General features: G+C 43.4%; 1 protein-coding gene across 1 annotated transcript in view; it reads left to right on the top strand.

The window, feature by feature from the left end:
• Positions 1-2845: 2845 nt before the first annotated feature.
• The window catches only part of TTC3 (tetratricopeptide repeat domain 3), an 85113-nt gene continuing 64370 nt past the window's right edge, over positions 2846-23588 (top strand). Inside the window, 9 exon segments of the mRNA XM_018555138.1 lie at positions 2846-2905; positions 3245-3293; positions 4975-5107; positions 6822-6909; positions 8130-8183; positions 16845-16983; positions 18580-18665; positions 18910-19004; positions 22165-22227. Coding sequence (XP_018410640.1) covers positions 2846-2905; positions 3245-3293; positions 4975-5107; positions 6822-6909; positions 8130-8183; positions 16845-16983; positions 18580-18665; positions 18910-19004; positions 22165-22227 — 767 coding nt within the window.

The raw sequence follows: 23588 nt of genomic DNA, 5'->3' as shown, positions 1-23588 counted from the left end.
CAGGGGCGTGTTGTGTGGGGGCCGGGTGGGGGGGGGGGGGGGGTCAATATCACTTTAATAACAAAACAGGATACACACAAAAAAGTAGCTAATTAAAAAGGAAACTGTTACTGGTTACTAAAGGAGAAATAAGGGTTCTTTTCCAGGGGCCAGTCACATGACCAAAGCCTATACACTGGTCACATGATCACTTTAATAACAGACATGGTCCGAGTTGAGGAGCTGAACTCATTGACTTCCTTGACAAAGCTGTGTCAGGTCTTCCTATATTATTCACCCAAGAGCTTCTGCAGCCACAGATCATGTGACCAGTGTATAGGCTTTGGTCATGTGACTGGCCACTGGAAAATAACCCACATTTCTTTTTTAGTAACCAGTAACCGTTTCCTTTTTAATTAGTTAACTTTTGTATCTATCCTGTTTGCTGAATTTAAAACAGTCTGTATACGGTAGATCTTTGAGGATGTTTTTAGTTGTGAGTCAAGTGGAACAATTAAGAGCTTAAAAATCTGGGTGTGGTGTATTTTTTTTTTTCCGAGACTGTTGTTCTGGGTATGTGAATCCTAGTTCTATCCTTCCACACCCTCTTTGAGCTTGGTGAAAATGCTGATCTGGCAAGTATCGACTAGTGGTAAAACTATCCTTAGATTCTGTGATGCTTTAGGCCAGCACCTCAAAGGTTAAACATTTACTGAGACTGTGATCATATCCTGCAGATTAACACCCTTGTTCCAGGGGTATGGTTGAGGAGGATGTGTTCACATCATTGTGACATTTGCCAGATGCCTGATTTTAGAGGCATAAGCAAGCTTTTGTGTCTGAGGAGAAAAGAGGTGTTGTCTAGTTTCTAGTGAAGTTCTTTTTATTTCACATTTCTTTATTGCAATCCAAGATTGCAGTTCCAAATAGTTTAAAACGGAACTTTCAAGGAGAATTATGAGGCGAGTGATTTTCACTCAGCCTCATAATCTGAGGCGACCTGTGACAATGAAACTGTCACAGGTCGGCTCAGTAGATCGGGAAGGGAGCGAACACATACCGGCGGTCACTCACTTCTTGATCTACCTCTGTCACGCACAGCTCCCTGCAGGGACCCCCCCTACCTGCTCTGATCCTCCAGCGCTGACTGGCGGAACGGACGGGGGAGGGGGCGGGCACAGCTGACTCTGCCTCTGGATAGGCAGAGCCGGCTGTCAATCGCGCAGCTGGGTTGATCTCAACAGCAATGTCAGGATCAGTCCCGGCTGCGGCGTCTCGGTATACTGCGAGCTGTAGCTCGCGGTATACTGAGCTCTGGGTCACGGGAGAACGCAGTTTGTGTTCTCCTGTGACCCTTAGTAGAACTATGGGGAAAAGCCCTGACCCCATAGTTCTCAAGTTCTGACAGATGTTGTCTCCTTTTGCAGGTATGGCTACAGAAACAATAGGGATGCGCCGATACCAGTTCAGATACCAGTGCAGATACTTGGCATTTTCATGAGAACTACCAGGGTTGCAGCTGGGACCTGGCTCTGGTGCTCCACCACTGTCCTGAAATCATTAGTCTGTATTGTTTTAGGAAAACTGTCACATGACAATAAACAAAAATGTATCAGTACTTGTATCTGTGAGGACTTGGACAAGTATCAGTACTTGCAAAAATGGTATCGGTGCATCCCTTTATTTATATTTATAAAAACAAAATCATACATTAAACAGAGAAGTACAAGTCCCAGGTGCTCCGTGTGCTCCTTACAAATGATAGCGGCCTCCTAACTATTGAATTTCTCTCTAGTCTAGTCTTGGAGCTGGAAAAGTATCGGTACTTGTACCGAGCACGATACTTGGTATCGGTGCATCCCTAGAAAACATAACAAATAAGAGCTTATTCTGCCTAAATTCCAGTCATTAAATTTCTCATCCGCATCTCGTCTTGTGTTCAGCCGCAGTTGTCGCCTAGTCTCCGCACTCTGTGCCGGGAATCAGGGCAGCGAGGGAGTCTTGGAAGAGCCAGATCTGCTGCCAAAGGTGGAGGAAGAAGCAGGAATGAGACAAACTGTGATGAGGGAGGACCGGTTAGGGAGAGAGAAGCTGGAGAGGCGGCAGAACAGACTGATGGCAGGAAGATGCAGGAGCAAGAGTACAAAGATACTCTCATCTTCCTGATTCTCTCACCTTTCTCCCTCATCAGCACTGTGCAGATACTGTAGCCGTCTACTGTAGTTGAGCCAAGATAAACAATCATGGCTCAAACTCCACGTATTTTTAATTGCAAGATCAAGATGTGACCTATAGATGTGGGCGACTGAGCAGTGAGGGAGATTTCTTAAAGTGGACCTTTACCCCCCCTTTCACTAAAAATCACATCGGCATGCACCTCTGCATGCTGATATAAAATCATTTTACATTGATTAGCTAAACGAACATTTTTTAGTTTACTTAAAATTTCTTTCGTTCAACTTTGACACAAATTTATGTTTTTGTGCCCAAGCGTTGCATCCTGGGAAAGTTACATCAGCTGGGAAATCTCATCTGTAATCTCACCAGATCTCAGGGAAAAGCATTTTCCTCCCCTGAGACGATGGGCATGGTCACATGTCCTAGTCACATGTGCCAGAGTTCCAGGAAGTAAAGGGAGAGCTAGTAATCTGCCCTTAGTTAAAATGGCCACTGTCAGAAGACTGGGGAAAGCAAGAGAAATAAGGTATAGGCAAAGAATACAAAGTCGGCAATTATCTAGAAGTATCTGTTTGTAGATTGTCATCGCTAAACATTTCTAAAGATACTTTTGTTATTTTGAAGATAAGGGTAAAATTCCTCTTTAACAAGGTAGTGACTTGTCTCCCATGGCTGTGCATCTGGCATAATGGCCGCTCCAGACAAGAAAAAACAGGAGCAACGGGAAGTGAGACGAAATCTCTCCAAAGTAATGTATATCCCCCACAGAAGAATAGGTGTCCCGATGTTTCCCTTTATTCCTGTTCTATTGACCACTCAACTTTCCTTCACTTTTAGTCCCTGTAACAATGATCACCAGGACAAATAGAGGGTGAATCTCCCCAGTGGAGAAATGACAACAAAAACCTGACTGTCTCTTACCCTTCCACATTTAATCTAATATCCAGAACTCTAAAAAAACAAAAACATCTAGACTGTAGGTAGGACTCAGCAATGTGGCCAGTTTACACATAAGTAATAACATAATAATTTGAACAGATAATGCTTTGTGGTTTTCTCTTAACATTTCATTTCTTCTTTCTTTCAGGGCCATCATAGAAAACCTGTTGACCCTTATTTAGACATTGTCAGAAAAGGTAAGCGTTCTGATTGCAGAATCATCGTGTAAGCAGACGAGCTGCAGCCTAAATTTGCCATTTTATTATTTAGATCCATCGGAAGGTATTTAAAAAGTGCAGTTATTGTAATGCCCCATCAGATTTATATCCGGCTGCTGATTCCTGTGATAAGAATCAGCGGATTCTTGTGGCTGGAATCACAGGTTGCTCAGAAGAGCTGCGGCAGCTCCCCCTGTACAAAGCAGTCACAGGCTATCGGGAGTCGCAGCTGTCCACCGTGATCCACATGTACCTGCACATCCGGTACTTACCTGCAGCTAGGGGCATAGGACTACCCCTTCAAGAAATGTCAGCAGCACATCAAAAGTCCTTTCAGGATAACCATGTGTTCATTTAATGAGAACCATGTCGATTCAAAACATGTGCTTTTGGGACCACGCAGGGTCCCTTCATCAGGCTTTACATTGAGGGATATCCGGTAAGGAGTGCAACAAGACTTTCATACAGATGACTTCCCCTGTCCAAAGTCACAGGTAGCCACTGGATTGAAATATCAAGTATTAGAAATGTTTACCTGCAGCGTGCTTCCATTCGTTTAGTTCTGCGTTTGAACTTGTTAGCAAATTTGACTACTCCAGGAAGAGTCAGTTTTCTAGCACAGCCCCCTCCATTACATGTCATAGCTCTATCCTTTTCTGGGGGTGTCTAATTACGGTCTATTCTGGCCCAGCTCCCTCCATCTCTTCCCTTACCTCCCTACCTAATCTTTTATGTAACCATGTCCTTTGAGTGACAGCTACTGACATTACATCCAAGATGGGTTGTCTATACAAAGGAGGATTTTACAGAGAAATAACATTTGTTAAATGCACATATAATCTTATGGGAAGACGTTTGTTGAAAATGGTCTGGCGACAGGGTGTCTTTAACATATCTTACAGCTCTCATACACGGAGAAGGCGATGGAAAGAGTTGCTTAGTGAGCTAGGTGGTGTTAATTGACTTGAGCCAGGGGGCACATATTAGGGATGTACCGATACCCAGTATTTGGGCGTATACTCGTACTCGCCCAAATGCTCAAAGCCTAGCCCGATACCTGAGCTTCCGGTATCAGGAAGCCGGGCAGCGAGTCATTAACCGCTGCCCGGCTTCCTGATTGGCCAGGAAGCCAGCTCCATGATGAAACTGGACAGCGATTCGTTACCTGCTTTCTGATTGGCCAGAGAGCCTGCTCCATGATCCCTCGTCACCCGGTGACGAGGGAGCATGGAGCCGGCTTCCCGGCCAATCAGGAAGCCAAGCGCCGTGTAATGATTTGTTGCCCGGCTTCCTGATTTGTCGAGCAGCTGGCCAATCGGGAATCATTACACGGCGCCCAGCTTCCTGATTAGCCAGAAAAGCGGCTCCATGCTTCCTCGTCACTTGGTGACGGCTTCCCTGCTAATCGGGAAGCTGGGTGGCGAGTCATTACACGCTGCCTGGCTTCCTTAATGGAAATTCCGGTATTGTTATTCGGTATAAGCAAGTCCTGAAAAAAATATTGGTACTCGATACCGAAAAACCGGTATCGGTGCATCCCCAGCACATATCATCTTAACACCTACATAACTTAAAACTAAGGCTAGCTTAGTGTTTTCCTTTAAATCTGCAGGTGTATGGCAAATCCTGCCTCATTATGCTTTTTGTATTTTTCCCATAGTTGAACCCGTCGCCTTCTGGTTTTCTCACTCAAATGCGGAACGAATGGAGAATTGTGAATTAATGAAGATGTATATGCTATGGCCCGTTTTCATGCATACTTCAAACAACACGACAACATGTTTGCGGACTAAGTAAGTCCCTGATTTTTTTCACATCTCTGATTACAAACTGGTTAACTTAATGGATTTTCTTCTATGTGTTAAAGAAGGGACCTCCATCCAGATCTAATGCTAGTTTTGTTATTGATACAGCAATGAGGCAAGCGCTTGGCTCTCCCTACGTTCCCCGCGAACCAGTGACTCAACAGTTTAGCTCCGCCTCTCTATAGTGATTTAAGCAGCTCAAATTCACTGTGAGGCCTCATTTCACACTGAACATATTGCTCTGTACAGCGTGAAGGGCCATTTTTTTTTAATGCACTTGGAGCTGTGCGCCCTCGCCTGCTGCTTCCCATAGCGCTCAGTTTTGATAGCCGCACACAGACGGGGTACGGACCCGGATCCGTCATGTCAGTCTTTGTGCAGCTGTTAAAAACCGGAGCTGCTGGAAGCAGCGTGTGAGGGTGCACAGCTTTTTTTAGGAGCTGCCTGCACGCTTCTTTGGGCGCTTTCAAAAATGATCCTTTATGCATTACGGAGCAACATGCTCCATGTGAATGAGGTCTAAGAGAAAAGCCAAATGTAGAATCCTTCATGTATTTGCAGCCTTGCCTGGTATACTTGTACATGAGCTGGATTCTACTTTTCTTTAACTAGTGTCCAGTTCCTGTTCCTCTGTTTACTGCAGAGGGGGCAAGAAGAACATGATGTTCTCTCCTCTCTGTCCAATAATAAGGACTCTTAAAGTGAACCTGTTCTTTGCCTATTAGGAGACTGCAAAGCAGGAAGTGAAGTCTGCATATGTAATGCAAAAATATGGCTGCACCCATGTACATATATAGTTACATGGAAACAATAATAAAAAATGAACGTGTTGATAAATTGGTCAGATCAGTTTCACATGTAATAAAGAAACTGTTAAAAAGAAAAATTGTTTCTTTAAATAAGATACCTTTAAACAGGGTTTGCTAAACCGTAGCCCTCCAGCAATGGTGTAGCTCCAAATCTTATCATGCATCTGCCTGTGGGATTCATGTCTGTGCTGTCAGTCTTGCGATGCCTTATGGGCCTTGTAGTTCCACAACAGCTGGACGGCAGACTTTGACTACCCCCTGCTTTTAAAACAACATTGCTCTTAAAGCCCTACACTTGTTTTGAAGTTAGGCTTACGGGTGCTTTCCCCTGTCTACTGCTTGCCTATTTAAAATGAATTTGTCATGATAAATGATGAATCTGTATTATGCAAACTAGGGATGCACCGATACCGGTATTTCGGTATCGAGTACGAGCACCGATATATTTTTTTCGGTACTCGCCGATACCGAGTACTGGAAGTCCCATTCAGGAAGCCAAGCAGCCTGTAATGGCTCGCCACCTGGCCTCCTGATTAGCCGGGCAGCGTGTAAAGTCTCGCCAGCTGGCTTCCCGATTAGCAGGGAAGCCGTCCCCATGCTTATCACTAGGTGATAAGGGAGCATGAAGCCGGCTTCCTGATTGGTCGAAGCTGACCAATCAGGAAGCCGGGCAGCGCGTCATTACACGCTGCCTGGCTTCCTGATACCGGAAGTATCGGGCAAGGCATCAAAGCATTTGGGCGAGTACGAGTACTCGCCCAAATACTCGGCATCGGTACCGATAGTAGTATCGGTACATCCCTAATGCAAACACTATACATGTGATGTGAACATCAAATTGATCCTACTTAAAGACACGTTTTAACCCCTTATGAATATGTTGTGTTTTTCAGAGATCCACTTAGTTTAGAGATGTCACTTAAAGAGTTACATTTTATTGAGCTATTAGAAGATCTTGCTGAGCTCTATAAGAAAGTATCGGTAAGTTTTTTTCACCTGTACCCTTTTCATTAGCAGGGCTGGCTGTTAGGTTGGCTACTTTTGAAGCCTCCTATATATTAAATGTATTCTTTAAAAAAAAATGTAAATCCTTATGGCTGACAGACCTATGACTGTATGACCAAAAGTATGTGGACACCCCTTCAATTTACTGCTTTCATTACCAGTGAAATTTGTGCTGCTACAACATACAAAGACATTTTAGACAATTGTGGTAACCGTTTGATGAAGCCCGTTTTCTGTTCCAGCATGACTGTGCCCCTTTGTACACAAAGCCAGATCCATAAGACTTGGTTTGAGTTTGGTATGGAGGAAGTTGAGTGTCCTACACAGAGCCTTGACCTCAACTATACAGAACACCATTGCGATGAATTGGAACGTTGATCGTGAGTCAGGTTTTCTCCTCCAACATCAGTACCAGACCTCACAAATGCTCTTTTAGCTGAATGGGCACAAGTTTCCACAGACCCACTCCAAAATCTTATAGAAAAGGGGGGAAGCTGGTATAGCTGTATTGGGTGGGGCTGGTGGGAGGAAGCACCATATTAATGCCTATGGTTTTGGAATGATATATCAAGCAAGTTCATGTAATGTGATGTTTTCCACAAACTTCTGGCCATGTATCCATCACTTTAATTTTATTTTTTTGTGCCTTTTCGGAGGTTGTATTTGATTTGAGCTTCTTTTGAGGAGGGTTTTTGCTGTTTTTTTTTGTGTGGCTATATGTGTTATGATAAATTTGATAGCATGGTGGATCTGTTTAATGGTAATCACAAATATGATGAACAGAGAAATCTGTTTTCTGAGATAGTAAGTAACTGTTAGGTAAGGCTTTTGTTCCAGTCAATCCTGCCCATAGGGCTCCAACAACTAATCGATTATGAAAATAGCTGGCAACTATTCGAGAGAGATATATTTTTATTGCAACCAATCGATTAGTTGTAAAAAAAAAATTATTGGGCAACTAATCGATTATGAAAATAATCGTTAGCTGCAGCCCTACCTGCCAGATATGTTGCCATTGATCAACAGAGCCTTGGCAAGGTCTCAGTCCAATCAGCAATGTGCACAGCAGTAGCATCTATCAGGCTGTGTTGTATGTGTTGAGAAGAGCAGAGAGCAGAATCAGTAAAGTAGTTGAATGGTCATAATGCAATCTTTTTGTTATACTGACTGTGGGGTTTTTTTTTTTCCTGTTTCAGGAGCAGCGGTCTTTGGTGGAGGATGCATTCAAAATTGGCTGGAAAATGGAAAAAGTAATGTTTGTTAATGTTTTTCTTTCTTATAAGCTGATAAGTGTTTTTTTTTGTTCAATACATTTTAAAATATGAGTGACTGTTTTGTGGATAAGAACCGTTTATTTCAAAAGTCGTATTGAACAGTATAGAATTTTCAGTGTGTGGTGGACATACTAAATAATGGAAGATCTTGTCACACTCCTTACTGGATATCCCAATAGCAGGGGAGGGTGCTCGTAATGGCTGCGGATGGCGCCGCTGTCATATGAACAGTTTCAAAGAATGTCAGCAGCACACCGAAGTATCCTTGTAGGATCACCAAAAGTTCATTTTATTGAACATTTGTCAAATGAAATCTAGCACTTTCGGGGCCGCGCATTGTCCCTTCAGGCCTAAAGGAGAACTATGAGGTGAATGATTTTCACTCATCCTCATAGTTCGAGCCGACGTGTGACAACGAAACTGTCACTGGTCGGCTCAATAGATTTGGGAAGTGAGCGAACACATACCGTCGCTCGCTCACTTCTCGATCATGTCCCTGCAGAAAGCAGTGACTGTCACTCACGGCTCCCTGCAGGGATTTCCCCGCTCCGATCCTCCAGCGCTGACTGGAGGAGGGGGCGGGTACAGCTGGCTCCTCCTCTAGATAGGCAGATCCAGCTTTCACTCACGCAGCTGGGTGGATCTCAACCGTAATGTTTGGATCCGTCCCAGCTGCAGCGGTCTCAGGTGTAGCTCAGCAGGAGCATCTATACTGAGCTTTGGGTGACGGGAGGACGCTAGTTTGTGTCCTCCCGTGACCCTGGAGAGAACTATGGGGAAAAACACCCCATAGTTCTCCTTTTTAACATTGACCTGCTAAGCCTGATGAAGGGACCCTGCATGGCCCCCGAAAGTGCTTGATTTCATTTGACAATTGTTCTTCAAATGAACCTTTGGTGGTCCTACAAGGATACTTTGGTGTGCTGGTGACATTCTTTGAAACTGAACATACTAAATAAATCACAATCATATGGAAGTGTGATTGGATGGGCAGAAGTATGACTAGAACCAAGATTTCAACAGAAAGGATGGGAATGGTTCTGTTTCAGCCAACCACCCAACAAACATGGTCAGTTGTACTAGTGAAAACGTATTGTCCATTCTTCATCATCATCATCATGAATTTATCATCGAAATATATAGGTATTTGTTTGCAATTGTACTTTGATATGCACATGATCGGGTAGACTGATGAAAGAGATGAACGTCTTGGTGCCCATGTGTTGATGGAAATTGGTCATTTGTATTGCACTAGTTAGGCATATGTCCCACAAAACATTCAGGTAATTTTTTTTAAATCTTGTAAAAAATGGTTTACATAAAGTAGATGTATACTCAAAATGGCTTTTAGTTTGCTAAAGCACTGTGTGTTATAAACAATTGAGATATATTCATTGGTACAAACACTTGTAGATTCCATTGGAAGCGAGCGTGGCAGGGTGACGATGCCGAGCACAGTTGGCACACAGTGGACACAGTGTTGTCACCCTATTCCAGGAAGTTCTTGTATAAGCCCAACTTTGCCAGATCACTATTTTAATAAAATATGCAGATTTAAAAATATTGATATTGGCTTTTGAAAGTGTATGTCAAGCCCAAACAATTTTCTGGCTTGGAATGGATTAGAACTTGAGTTTTTACTGCTTCCCAGGGTTCTGTTAGAGGGGTTAACCTCACTTCCTGTCTTGCTGACAACAGTTCCACTCTACAGGAAGTAAAAGAAGATAATTTAGACCGGGTACACTTTGCTTAAGAAGTCTTTGTCACCTCCATCTAGATATTGCTGTGTACTCAGGAAACAGAAGTATATCTCACCACTGAGAGCAGTGACCTCTGGGAGCATACTATAGGTGTCAGATGGATGTAGGATTACAAAGGGTTTTAATTTTAGGTTTGTTCTCTCGGGCAGGATGAACTAGTCCGGCAGCATTTTGTAATGGGATACGGGTGTTTTCTAACCTGTTGTTCTTCTAATCCGGCCTTTCTCAACCAGGGTTCCTCCAGAGGTTTCTTTAAAGTAGCGTTAAATGCTCAAAATGTTTTCAGTAATGACTCCAGATCAATCAAATATCCATCGCCCAGCAAAGTATTTCTTTATAAAAAAAAAAATTCCCAAGCACTTAGTCATCAGGTGTCTGAAGAGAGATTTCCAACTCTCCCAGCTCTGCTTCCCTGAACTTCCTGTCGGGTTCAAAATCACAGGTGACAGAAGCTATTTTAGCAGCTATTTTATCTACTAGCTTAGAGCAGGGAGGAGAGGCGTGGTTTGCCTTGCTGTGTCTGCGTGTTTGTGTAGACGCACACGGCTCAGTAGCGCACAAACAAGGGTGGCTCCATAGCATATCAGGACCAGTGCACCGGAGACCATTTGTTTCAGCAGGAAGCTAAAACCTTTACATATCAAACAGCATCTACTGGATCAAATGGATTAAAAACCTTTTGACTTTAATTTCACTTTAAGCAATTGCAGACTGACCTCCCATTTGATGGTTCCTGTGTAGTTGCCGGCCAACACCACTTGGCAGTCTTAGTGGCATGGCACTAGTGATCTTTTTAGCTGACTCTTAAGCTGGCCATACACTGAGATTTTCGTCCGGTTCGTGATGAATCAGCCGAAATTCGCACAGTGTGTGCCACTGTCAGCACCTTTTTATAGGCCGGCATCTCTCGATCAACTAATTGAAAGAACCGGTCGGACAAAACTGCAGAGAGCAGGCAGGCAATTATCTGCTGGCTCTGTTTGGGTATTCTAAAAAAGCAGCTGAATGTTAAGTACTCTAGGTATGCCATAGTCTTTATTTATTTTTTACTTTTTAGGGGTTTCGGGGAAATATTAGGAGTCTAAACAGACCCCTGATATTTCACTTTTAAAATAGAAAAAGAGACACGAGTGCTCAATCTCTTTTTCTGCAGCCCCTGTTATCAATGAACAGGAATCCTCTGAGTGTTTCTTTTCATTGATAACATGGGGACAGAGTATGTTTACTATAACCACAATCATGAATGAACAGGGGGTGATATAGATCACTCCCATTCATTCATAATTGAGGATATAGTAACCATACTATGTCCTCGTGTTATGTACAAACACTCAGCAATCCCTGACTGCTGGTACCCGCTCTCCTCTCTGACACGCTGTCACAGGAGGCTGAGCGAGCAGAGCAGGGAGGAGAGCTCCGCCTCCTGTGACAGCACGGCCTGTCTCCCCCCCACACACCGCTCTACAGGACTGTGATAGGCGGCCGAGCGGTGTGGGAGGAGAGACAGCGGCCGTTAACAGCGCTCTCCTACCGCAGCGCTTGGCCGCCTGCGGCACTTTCTCTCCTCCCCGCTGGGAAACATGGGGAGGAGAAAAAGCAGGGATGTGCCGATGTATCGGCCGAAACATGGCACTTTCGGCATTATACCAAAAGTGCAATTTTTGGCCGATTTTATATCGTTGCATCCCTGCTTATTAGCATGGTTCCCAGAGACCTTAAAATTATTTCAAGGTTCCTCCAGAGTAAAAAAAAAAGGTCCTGTTTTCATCTATCATTGAATATCACCAGGATTTCTCCGGGAAGCTCCTGTACAGGTCTGCAGCCCCTTTGCACCCATTGGGTTGTTTTTTATTGCAGTTCAAAGGGGCCTGTTTAAAAAGCCTAATGTCTCTGAGAATCTTCAGATGGAAGCTGCTGTTTTGATTTGTGTAACCCTTAAAAGGTGCAGTGTCTCTGCCTGAGAACTAGCACACAGGCCAGCGGTGGCTTCTCGCATAGGACTTCTGTATAGGACTCGCATGGGACTCGCATAGAACTCGCATGGCTTCTCGCATAGGACTTCTGTATGTGTTCCCAATGCTGTCTAGTTTCATCACAGCAGACTTCTGTTACTGTGCACTTGGGTAATCAACCTCCAGCCCTTCCTGCTTTTGTGTTTGGATTCCAATATTTGAGTGGGTGTGAATCAGAAAGCCGTTAGACAGGATGCCTGAGTCATTCTTGGCAGGAAGCCTTCATGGATTGTTTTCCAGAACAAAACATATTTTGGATGGACGCCATATGGTTGCAGAGTATTAGAAAACCTACATTCCAATATATATAGATAGATATATCTATATATAGATAGATATTCTATTATAGATATCCCACGTTCACATATGACATTATCAGATCAGCTGGTGTAACAACCTAATGCATTTCTGTATACTGAGTTATCGCAAACCAGCAACGTTAAAATTGATCTTGCGATGCTGGCAGCTGCTTTTGTAGTATGAACATTAGGCACCTTCTTGACTATATAGAATGGGAATTCAGTATGGGTTTCTCCAGTCTGGTAATGTACAGTAGTAGTTAAAAAAAAAAAAAAAAAAGGAAAGGAACTGATATGAGGTCTGGAAAATTGACAAATCTGAAAATGGTTGTCCCTGTTCTAATGCTCTGTGTCCTGAAAGAGGGGAGCCTTTGCTCTTCCCATGTAGGGTTTACTTTAATGCCACTTATAATAGGTTTTCAAATAAACTGTAGACTTGCTATTCTATGTTTAGTTGGCTATCTTGTACTATAAGGCCTCATTCACACCAGAAAAGGCCGGCATGTACAGCTCCGTGCTGCGTCCGCATCGGGCAGCTCCCCGGGAAGGACAGGTGCAGCGTGTGATTAGTACGCAGCCCCTGTCCTTCTCTATGGGAGTATGCCGCCCTACGCTCACTTCAAGTGCAGGTCCGTGCGGGTGTCCTGGCTCAGACGCAGATAGGATCCATCCTGTCAGCGTACGAGTACGCTCACCCGCACGGACGTGCAGGGCGGGTGAGCGTAGGGCGGCGTACGGCCGCGTACTCCTAATAGAGAAGGACAGGGGCTGCGTACTAATCGCACAGAGCACCTGTTCTGCCCAGGAGCTGCCCGATATGGCCGTGTATGCAGCACAGAGCTGTACATACCGGCCTTTTCCAGTGTGAATGAGGCCTTAAAGTCGAGGTGCTTCTAGACATCCAGATGGGAGTTACAGTCCTACGTCTAAGATAGGGCTTAATACCTCCAAATTAATGTTTTTGGGTAACAAATCGATTGGGCCACTTAGAACACCTTGTCCGATAGGGGCTGGAACTATATGCAAGCTGGAACATTTTAAACGCCCACAAAGTGGCACCCAGTTAAAGGGCACCTCTCCTCCAAATTGGAGCAAATATCATCCCTCCTCAAACAAAAAGATCTCATGCAGTTAAGAACTTCTGTTTAGAGGATACTCTGGTAAAGATAACATGACATGGTCAGTTTGTGCATGCAGCTCTAGAAGTGGGCTCATTTCTATTCCCAGCTTTGCTTTGTAAGCATTACACCAGTGGTTCTCAACCTTTCTAGGGCCGGGACCCCTTGGTAACATTTGCCAAGTTGTGGTGACCCCCAACGGTAAAATTTAGGAATGACGCGGCTGCTGCAGCGACATCTGGCGGGAGAACTGACACTGCTGCGCTAGGAGAGGGCTGAGGAGGACTCTCACCTAGCACAGCAGAAATCACACAGCGACCCACAGGTTGAGAACCGCTGGTGTACGCTGTCAGAATAAAAAAACACCCTAGGAATGCATTGCTAGATTCCTATTGGCTATTTCACTTTGCAATAGCAAACTAGCTAGTGCACCCGCCCTCTGCTGCTATCAATCAGTAGTGGGGACCTGATGGAGAACTTCAGGTCCCCCTCTGCTGACTGGCAGCAGCAGAGGGCGGGTGCAATAGCTTGTTTGCTACTGGCTATTGCAAAGTGAAATAGCCAATAGGAATCTAGCTATGCATTCCTAGGGTTTTTTTTTTTTTTCTTCTGACTTACGGCGGCCTACGGCCCCCAATGTCAGACAAAAAAGGTTTACTCTGCTCGGGAGAAAGTGTTTCTCTCCCAGGTGGCCGGGAGCCGCTATCTAATAGCAGGAGACTCCCGGGCGTCCCCTGGCAAATTGTCATTCGACCCCCGAAGGGGTCCCGACCCACAGGTTGAGAACCGCTGCATTACACTGACCGTCTGATACATGGCTTTGACAGGTTATACGTCATCAGACTGAAAGACGTTACCTGTAAAAGGGATGGCAGATATCAGAAAGCCCAAACTCCCCTGTTTAGTAATCCACTGTCAGTCATCCTAACACAAAGGCAAGGGCACCATAGACAACTGAATCTGGACGGTGTTGAGTCGGCTATAAATTTGTGTGTGATCAGCTCTGCCAGAGGCGGGAAGCTGTCAGGAGGGAAATACACTGACTGCCATTGCTGACTTCTGAAAACTGATGCTGCCGCCTGTGCATTGTGCTCAGTTTAATCTATGCAACAATTCCAGTGCCCACAAAAGAAGAGGCATCCAGGTAAAGGGCACCTCACTCCCCCAAAACAAAAGTGGCGTTTTAATGGTAGTGCATAAAAAAGAAACAGAATAGCACCACCTTGGATGAGGAGGAGAAACAACTTCCTCACTTTGAGCTTTTTGTGTTTATCTGCCTCTTATTGTACTATTCATTATTGTTGTATATGTTTCTTATATACCCATTCTCTCTTTTCTTCATGTTTTGTTTATTGTCTTGGAAAAATCTTGTTAAATAAAGAATTATACAAAAAAAGAAACAGGAAAGGTACCAAAAACTACAACATTTTATGCCACATACGTAATAAAATCAATATGTTTTTAAAAGAAAAGTCCTTCATGGCAAATGAAACATCTGTTCTAGGCCAACATTATAAGATGTACGACTTGAGTAATGAACTTGCTATAGAAAATGCAGATATAGGTTTCCTCCTCCAAGTAGGTTGCAGATTGATTGGAGACGACATGTAATGCTGGCTGATGTGTTGTCCCAATGTGTTTCACCTCTATCGGCTTCCTCAGCCATGAAGTATAGGGATTCTGAAGCTGGGCATCCAGCGCTGCCTGCTACAAGAGGGGGGGACCACAGGAGGGACAAGGCTCGGACCACACAGTCAGCAAGGAAACCACTTCAGAGTCTGGTGTGGTCGCAATCAGCGCCCCACCATGCAGGATTATTACCAAAAAGCCTCCAGGCTGCTACTGGGCGGCACCATCTTGGATGTGATGTCTGTAGCCCCAACAGACTAAGAGCTAACACTCAGTAGTATCCTGTCTGTATGCAAGGGGGGACAGAGGAGCTGGGTCAGCACAGAGTAATTGGACACTCCCAGATGGGGAATGTCTGTAACGTGTAATTTCTAGCAAGTTCAAAGGTACATTGTAATTTGAATAAATTTTTTTGATGCAAATAAGCATTACAAATACTTGAAGGATCATTAAACCCTCGCATATTTTTGCATAAATCTACTGCTAGCAAAAAAAAGAATTAAGTAGCTTTAAACTTACCTGTGTCTGCGCTGCATGCTCCCGTCCAAAGATCTGAAGATTCTCAGGTGGGCACATGTGCAGTTCAGATCTTCAGCCGGGAGAAGAGGAGAGACACAAGGTAAGTCTATGGAGCAGCATGCACTCGCACAGACTCCATGGGACAGGAAGAGAGAGGAGTCAGCGCTGGATCAGAGACCAGCACCAGCTCTGGAGGGACTCCTGAAAACTACTGGAAAGAAGATGATCTGATCAAGAGGCATCATTTAAAGTGACATTAAACCCTCAGATTTTGTAACATAAACCAATACTGTAATGTGTGCCTTACTGTAATCCATGGTTGTTTCCCTTCTCTTTGCTGCTCTTTTCTAAATCTTCATGTCTTCTCATGCTCTGCAGAACTTCCCTTTGCAGCTCAGGGCCTCTTCCTGTAGTGCTGGCTCAGGTTACAAGCCTATAGAAACTAATACACAGACACCGTATATCCATTCCTGAGACAAGGCAGTCTGCTGCAAAACAGAAGTTCTGCAGAGCATGAGAACAGATTTAAAAGGAAGAGCAGCAAAGAGAAGGGAAACAACCATGGATTACAGTAAGGCGCACATTACAGTATTTTATGTTAAAACATCTGAGGGTTTAATGTCACTTTAAGGTAAATCCTTAAAGCAACATGGGGGGGTGACATTTTTTACTTTAATGTCACTTTAATAATCTAGTATTTTGTTCCAGAAATTTTAGAGTCGGGGATCATAGCTTTCTCTAAACCGTCATATACCGTATTTTTCCGTCTATAAGACGCCCCCATGTATAGGACGCCCCCCACTTTTCTTACCCAAAATCCAGAAATCAATATTTTCCATGCTCTTTTGCATAACTGATTACATCCAGTCTAAATTTTGCAGAGTAAGACAGCCGCTTCCTGGTATTGGTAGTTACCGGGATTTTTTCTGTTTTCTGACATTTTTTGGGCTCAGAATTCTCCGACATTACAGCTCCCTGTTGCATCTGGGCACTGGCTACAGGCTCTCCGCAGCATCAGCTGACGTCGGGTACATAAGGCTCATGATTGGAGGAAACCTGTTAGCTTGTCTCTGCAATCGGAAGTTTCACTTGTGAGGCTAGTTTGCAGAGGTATCGGCAGTTTCGCAACCGCGTTTCTCCTCTCGGCCCCCCGTGTATAAGACGCCCCTCCATTATTAGGTAAATATTTTTATGAAAAAGTAGTCTTATACATGGAAAAATACAGTATGCTCATTGTTGCCTTAAAAGCAGAGCTGAATAAACTAACGTGGTGGGTTGTTTTTTTTTCCCTTTCTTTTAGGCAAAACTTAAAATTAAGAATTGTTATGTAGGAGATGCCATGTTGTGGGTTGAGTCCACGGGAGATGACAATATGTATAAGAAGCTAAAAACACAAGAAAATATTCGCAATCGAGCCCTCCAGACCTTCTTTACTGAGTGTAAGTGACTGCAAGTGACGTGTATAGTGTACATTGTGGATGGTACTATTAAATACAGTAATACCTTGGTTTACGAGCATAATTCGTTCCGGAAGCATGCTTGTAATCCAAAGCGCTTGTATATCAAAGCGAGTTTCCCCATAGGAAATAATGGAAATTCAGATGATTCGTTCCACATCCCAAAAATATTCATATAAAATTATTACAATACTGTACTGTAATATAATAACGTATAAAATATAAAGAAAAATAAACCAATTACCGGTACCTTGGTGGCTGGTGTGAGAGGGACAAGAGAGAGGAGGATTATTGTGTAGGACAACTTTCACTATCGCTAACGAAATCACTGCTATCTCTTGACTCAATGGAATCTTTTTCATTTCGTGAAACCTTAACAAGGAATCTGTCCAATGTGACATTGCATTGTCGTTAAACAGACTCATCGCTCGCACTGCTACAGCCTTATTCGGTGGTGCTTTTCTACAAAATTTTGCTCTTCTTGCAAGACATTTGCTTGTATATCAAAGCAAAATTTTTCAGAAATGTTTGCTTGTCTTGCAAAACGCTCTCAAACCAAGTTACTTGTAAACCAAGGTATTACTGTAAGTATAACAATGGAGGAGATCTGCTGTGAAGAGTCGCTGGGAAGGCAGCTACTGGCTTTGGATCTGTGGTTTTTGTTTTCTCCCCCCCCCCCTTGAAGGTTTTTTTTAGAATGGTAATATTAAACCATGGGTCCTATTTTAAAACAAAAGACACAGATCATAGCAAAAAATTCAAGCTGGGTGGCTAGCAGCACCCAGCTTGACAAGTCAATTAAAAAAATTGACCTAGCCAAGTGGGAAAATGATCAACCGAAAAGTGACTGCATCCTATCGTATACACAACAGCCGGCAATGCATATTACTCCATCAATGCCGTTTAGCGTAGATGGGGAAATTGATTTCTCTCAATCAGCTGGTGGGCTTAATGACTGAAATTTGAGCCTTTTAAGGCTAGTAGTAGTAGTCATGCTGTGCTTTTTATTTTCAGATGGTCAGCCTTTTATATCAACGCACAAGGGTCCTCCTCCCTGTCATGTATCCAATGATAATTCACGTCAGCTCAGAAAATATCATCATAAAACAGGCTGAGATAGTGTAGTAAGTTAAAACAACTTATTAAAATACCGTTAACACTCACATGCTTGTTGTGATCACCCTACAGCATGCAGTTCTCAAGGTACTACTCATTGGTGGTCATACCACTGTTGGTAAGTTTATGCAATCTAAACACTGACACAGGAGGAGGATTGAACACCACTTACGTTGACCACCACATTGAATTATTGCACTTAAAAGAACTATGGGGTAATTGTTTTTCCCCATAGTTCTCTGTAGGGTCACGGGAGGACATATACTAACCTCCTCCCTTGACCCAAAGCTCAGTATATAGCAAGCTATTGCTTGCAATCAACTGTCTTTTGAGTTCGTTTTACTGGTAGCAAAATGGCTTTTATTTATTTCATAGAGGAATGAAAAATAATGAACAAGTACAATATAAAAATGTATCGCAAATAAAGGGGCCATAAAACTTGTATTTTCTTCCCCCCAATAGATGCCTTTTTCTTTATTAAGATGGCAGAAGACCACAGAAAGTTGTCTGAAGAGGTTACAATGCAAGTGTGTGAATTGTGTGAAACGGTAAGACAATAATGAAGGGGGTCCCTGCCTTTCTCTCCTCAGCCAAACGTCACCCAACCATGTGAATAATTACAATACAGAAGATTAAGTTATTAAAGTGTATTTCTGGGCCACATAAAAAAACAAGTTCATTCCTCCTACAGAAATCCAGTGAGCTTGTAATGTCTGCATCCTCTGTCCTTCATCTCCTTGTTTCCATTATTTTCATTGGTTAAATGTCTCTTTACACTGTACCTTCTACCAGGAATCGGAACGTCATAAGATTCTAGGCAACGATGAATTTGCAAAAGAAGATTTTTTTCAGGCAGAAGATGAGTACACCATGGCTATATATTACAGGTAAACTTACTGGATTTATATGTCACAAGCCTGGGCCATTCAAACTGAGCACATAATGGAAAAATGCGGAAGCAGAGGTTACCTTCACTGACAACCTGTATGGCAATTCGTTCAGCACATCTAATGATAATCATGACTTTTCTCATGAATGTCAGGCTTGTCCCCATCTCTCCCCGAACCTCCCTATTAGGGATGCACCGATACTGGTTGTTCGGTATCGAGTACGGACAAAAAAAATGTCGGTACTCGCCAATACCAATAGCGCTAGTCCCCATAAGGAAGCTGGGCGGCGTCTTATTACTTGCCGCCCGGTTTCCCGATTAGCCAGGAAGCCGTCTCCATGCTTCCTCATCACAAGGTGCTGAGCTGCATAGAGCTGGCTTTCTGGCCAATCAGGAAGCCAGGGGGCGGGTAATGACTCGCCATCTCGCTTCCTGATTGGCCAGCTTTCTGACCAATCAGGAAGCCGGGCAGAAAGTCATTACATAGTGCCCGGCTTCCTAATTGGCCGGAAAACCGGCTCCATGCTATCTCGTTACCAAGTGACGAGGGAGCACTAAGCCGGCTTCCCAGACAATCGGGAAGCCAAGGGCCGTGTCATTACCTGGCTTCCCGATTGGCGGGTAAGCCAGCTCCATGCTCGGTGACGAGGGAGCATGAAGCCAGCTACCCGGCCAATTAGGGCCAGAATTAGTAATTTCACGCTGCCCGGCTTGGGCAGCGTGTAATTACTCGCCACCCCGCTTCCTGATACCGGAAGTTCTGGTATCTGGTTGGGCATCCGGAGCATTTGGAAGTACACGCCCAAATACTCGGTATCAGCACCGATTACTAGTATAAGTGCATCCCTACTTCCTATCGTTTGAACTCCAGCCTCACCTTTTTCTGTGCCTGGTAGAAAACTGCTGTGCTGCCTTTTCTTCTTTCCCCCATCCCTATGATGTGCCTCCAATTTTTATTTAAGGGCATTGCAGCAGGCAAACCTTCTGTTTTGCAGACTTCAAGATCCACTGACCATCTTGGACACCCCCTCCCTGGGCTTTAGGTTGTTACACTCACTGCTGTGTCCTATGTGGTGCATACAACTTCTGTAGAGCCAGTTTTATTTGGATGAGCAAGCCAAGCCTCTCTGCAAACTTAATCCTACCTAGGACTCAGGAACAGCTCAAATTCATACTGTAAATTGTTGTGTTGCTCTCTATGTGAGAATGCTGTGCTGTATCTCAGTGAGTAGAACGGAGTTGCTGTTTTTCCTGTTGTATTCGGTGACAATGTGTACAGTATTATCCACTTATACAGGAGCAGTAAGGAATATGGAAGGGGAGGACAGTCTAGTGTCTTACGCTGTGCAATATGATCTGGACTGCAAACACATGTACCACACAGCATCTGGTTTACTGTCTTCTACTCTTCACATTTAGGCAAAGCTGTGTGTGTTCAATCAGATAGGCATGATGTCTTCTAAATGTTGATCGATGCTGAATGGTTGTTACTGCAGTGATGTTCTGGCTCCACCTGACACAGGCCGGTGTACACCCAGGATTGTCATGATTTTTTTTTTTCCTGTGATTTGTAACCAGTCATGTAACTTGGGTATGCTACCGGTATGTACACCCTAAAAAAAAAAACTTCACAAAGTCACACAGGCCATAGGTAGCACACCCTGCCCCTCGCCCATTACCACTCCCCCTGTCTCCTGGTTCACATCTGGGCGGCCCAGGACCACATGCTTGCAGTGCAATGCCGTTGATTTCAATGGGGTCATATCCGCGCAACAAAAAGGCACCTTTTTTGTGCGGTGAACAAACCGCGTTTTTTTGCTTGCGTGTGACTGCACCCGTGGAAACGCTAAAAACAAACGATAAGGTGATCAGTAGGTGACATGTGAAATAAGAGCTACCAAGCACTAAGGATATAAATAAATATCTAGAAAATGTGAAAAACAATATTGTGCCGAGCTAATAATCATACACAATACAATGAAACATATATAAATGAATTGCTTATATGAGCCTTCAAACAAATAAGGCATAAAAAAATGTCTACACACGAAAAAAGCAACAAAAAGTCCCAGAAAAAGAAGGAAACAATGGTGATTGTGCAAGAAAATTCCTCAGATGATTCACAGCCAATCTGCATGTAACTCTCAGGTAAGGATCATTACACAATGCAGGCAGACCTTTACCTCCACTCAGTGAGTGATGACGAGTGAGTGCTCACCTGGGGAGGTAGACCCACAGAGCTAGGTCAGATGCGCTTTTTCCCTTCTTAATGGGGGAGGGAAGCCCATGACGGATAAGGGGATAAGGTCTCCTCAGATCACAGGTACCAGAATAAATCCAAGAGGAAAGAGAAAAAGGACAAGATCACTTCTGTGATGGACTACAATCTCAGGTTTAGCATAGTAATTTGTATTGAGACTGTAGTCCATCACAGGAGTGAGCTTGGAGAGGCGGCTACTTTACAACACACACAGGGACCATGGGGAACACAAGTAGCCCCCCTCCAGAAGGAAGGACGGTGTCGGCACCAATTCAGAGATGAGGATCTACAGCCGAGTGATACACAAATAAGATACATTACTGCTAATATTTCAGGTGCTGGAATGCATTTTTGAGATTTAACTCCTGAGTTTAGTGTCACTTTAAGTAAGGACACAGTTATGGCCTTGTAAACAGGTTCATAGCAGAAATGTAAAAATTGCTTTGGTCTATAGGGGGGTGTAGAGGAAATGAGAGCTAGAAAACCTAAGGTAAATATTTGAGTATTTACCCTGTTGCCAGACCATTCATTTCCAACTTGTGCAGTGATGACTTTAAACAAAATCATTTCTATTTATTTGGTGCCAACAATAAATTGTAATATCAGAAATTGATTCATGGCAAGTTAATGAGAAGAAAAAAACAAACACTTTTTAGTTTTAAATCCCTCCTTGTTCTTTTTGCATATATAAGAAGACGCAAACAGCAGCCTCGTGTTTTCACCGTTTATAATCTATAGAGAGCAATTTACTTCTGTAATTCCCAGTCCAGTTATCTTCCTTGGATCTGTTTGCTAGCAACTTGACACCAGAGAACTGGTTTCGTTTCAGGACACGTTGGTCATACTTACAAGAATTCTGTGGCACGCCTACATTTTTTTTTTTTCTTTCTTTTTCTAGTCCTGAAAATCATATCCTGTTCAGCAATCGAGCCCTCTGCTACATCAGGCTGCAAAAACATGGGTAAGTTCAAAGGAAATACTATTATGTGGACATGATAACAAGTAGTAGTATTAGTAGTAGTCATGTGTTTTTTGATTTTTGTCTATATTCAAAAAATATCCTTTAATTTTCTTTAAAGTGGCCCTGTCAATAGAACATATAAAATATAAGACAACTTTCTGCAGCTCTGTCCCTGCCTATCCCTGAGGCATAGACTGGTCCCCTTTTTGAGCTGGCGGTCTCTGGTGGAGAGTGCCTGTAGGGAGGAGCTTCGCTGTCACAGTTCAGCAGAAGGCCCCAGATCTGGCATGATACAATGCAAGGAAAATTTTTGGAAGCTGGTTTCGGTGTGAGGACCAGAGGAGACAGCAGTAAATACCTTCTTAGAATTCCTTCTCTCTGCACAGAAGACTTTAGTCAGCTTCTTGTGTGCAGGCCCGGATTCCCCACGAGGCCCGGCGGCAGGGCGCAGAGGGGCGGCAGCGGGGTCCTTGTGGGGAAGTTCCCGGGCGTCAGGCGGTTGTTAGGGTACGTGGACTCCTTTAATCGGACCAACCAGAGAAATCCCTTATCAGAGCTCCGGGAGCACAAAATGACAGACACGATTTGATAGTCACAATATGCTCATTTTATTGACGTCGGGTCTCGGTTTATATACACCTCAGACAAAGAAATGGTTATGGTACCATATATGGTTATAGGTCTTATCTTTGCTTAAAATAACACGTAAGCAGTTTAGGAAGAAACACATCTTAACTTACATACGGCCTATATCCGGTTATCCTAATATAGGCTTGTTTGTCCGTTCTGTAATGATCTTTATTCTAGTTTCAGTACATGACAGAAAGATGTGAAACACTCATAGGAACAACACGTACACCATTTTGTTATAAAGAGTACCAGACACAGGGTGACAGGATCTGCACACGGACCATATCCGGGTAATACCTAATAAAGGCTTGCTTTATCAATCCATATCCGGAGAAATTACACACTGTTCTTTTATAGTGTATAATTCACATATTACACGATGGTCTGTTAGGTTACGCAGGGCAACACGGTGATAATTCTCCATTGTAACCTTGTTATCCCAACAGCGGTAAGTTGCCCTCTCCATTTTAGTCCTGCTTTGCACTAGCAGGACTAAATGTAGAGTGAGGCAGCCGATTGTTCGTTTACATGTGAACTCGGCGACATTCTTCTGTGTGATAGCAATAAAGTTAGGTGGAAAAAAAATGTAAATTGATAAATAAAAAAAAACTAAAACAAAATATGAAATTAAATAAAAAAAATTAAAAGGTGATTAAAGTAAAAAATAATAAGAAACAAATTATTAAAAAATAAGAAAATAATTGTAAAAAATAATAAGATAAAAAAATTAT

This window comes from Nanorana parkeri, unplaced genomic scaffold, assembly GCF_000935625.1.
Source record: "Nanorana parkeri isolate BGI_ZX_2015 unplaced genomic scaffold, ASM93562v1 scaffold186, whole genome shotgun sequence".
In the NCBI taxonomy this organism is placed as follows: Eukaryota; Metazoa; Chordata; class Amphibia; order Anura; family Dicroglossidae; genus Nanorana; species Nanorana parkeri.
The sequence above is the reverse complement of the archived record's forward strand: the minus strand, read 5'-3'. Positions and strand labels throughout refer to the sequence as shown.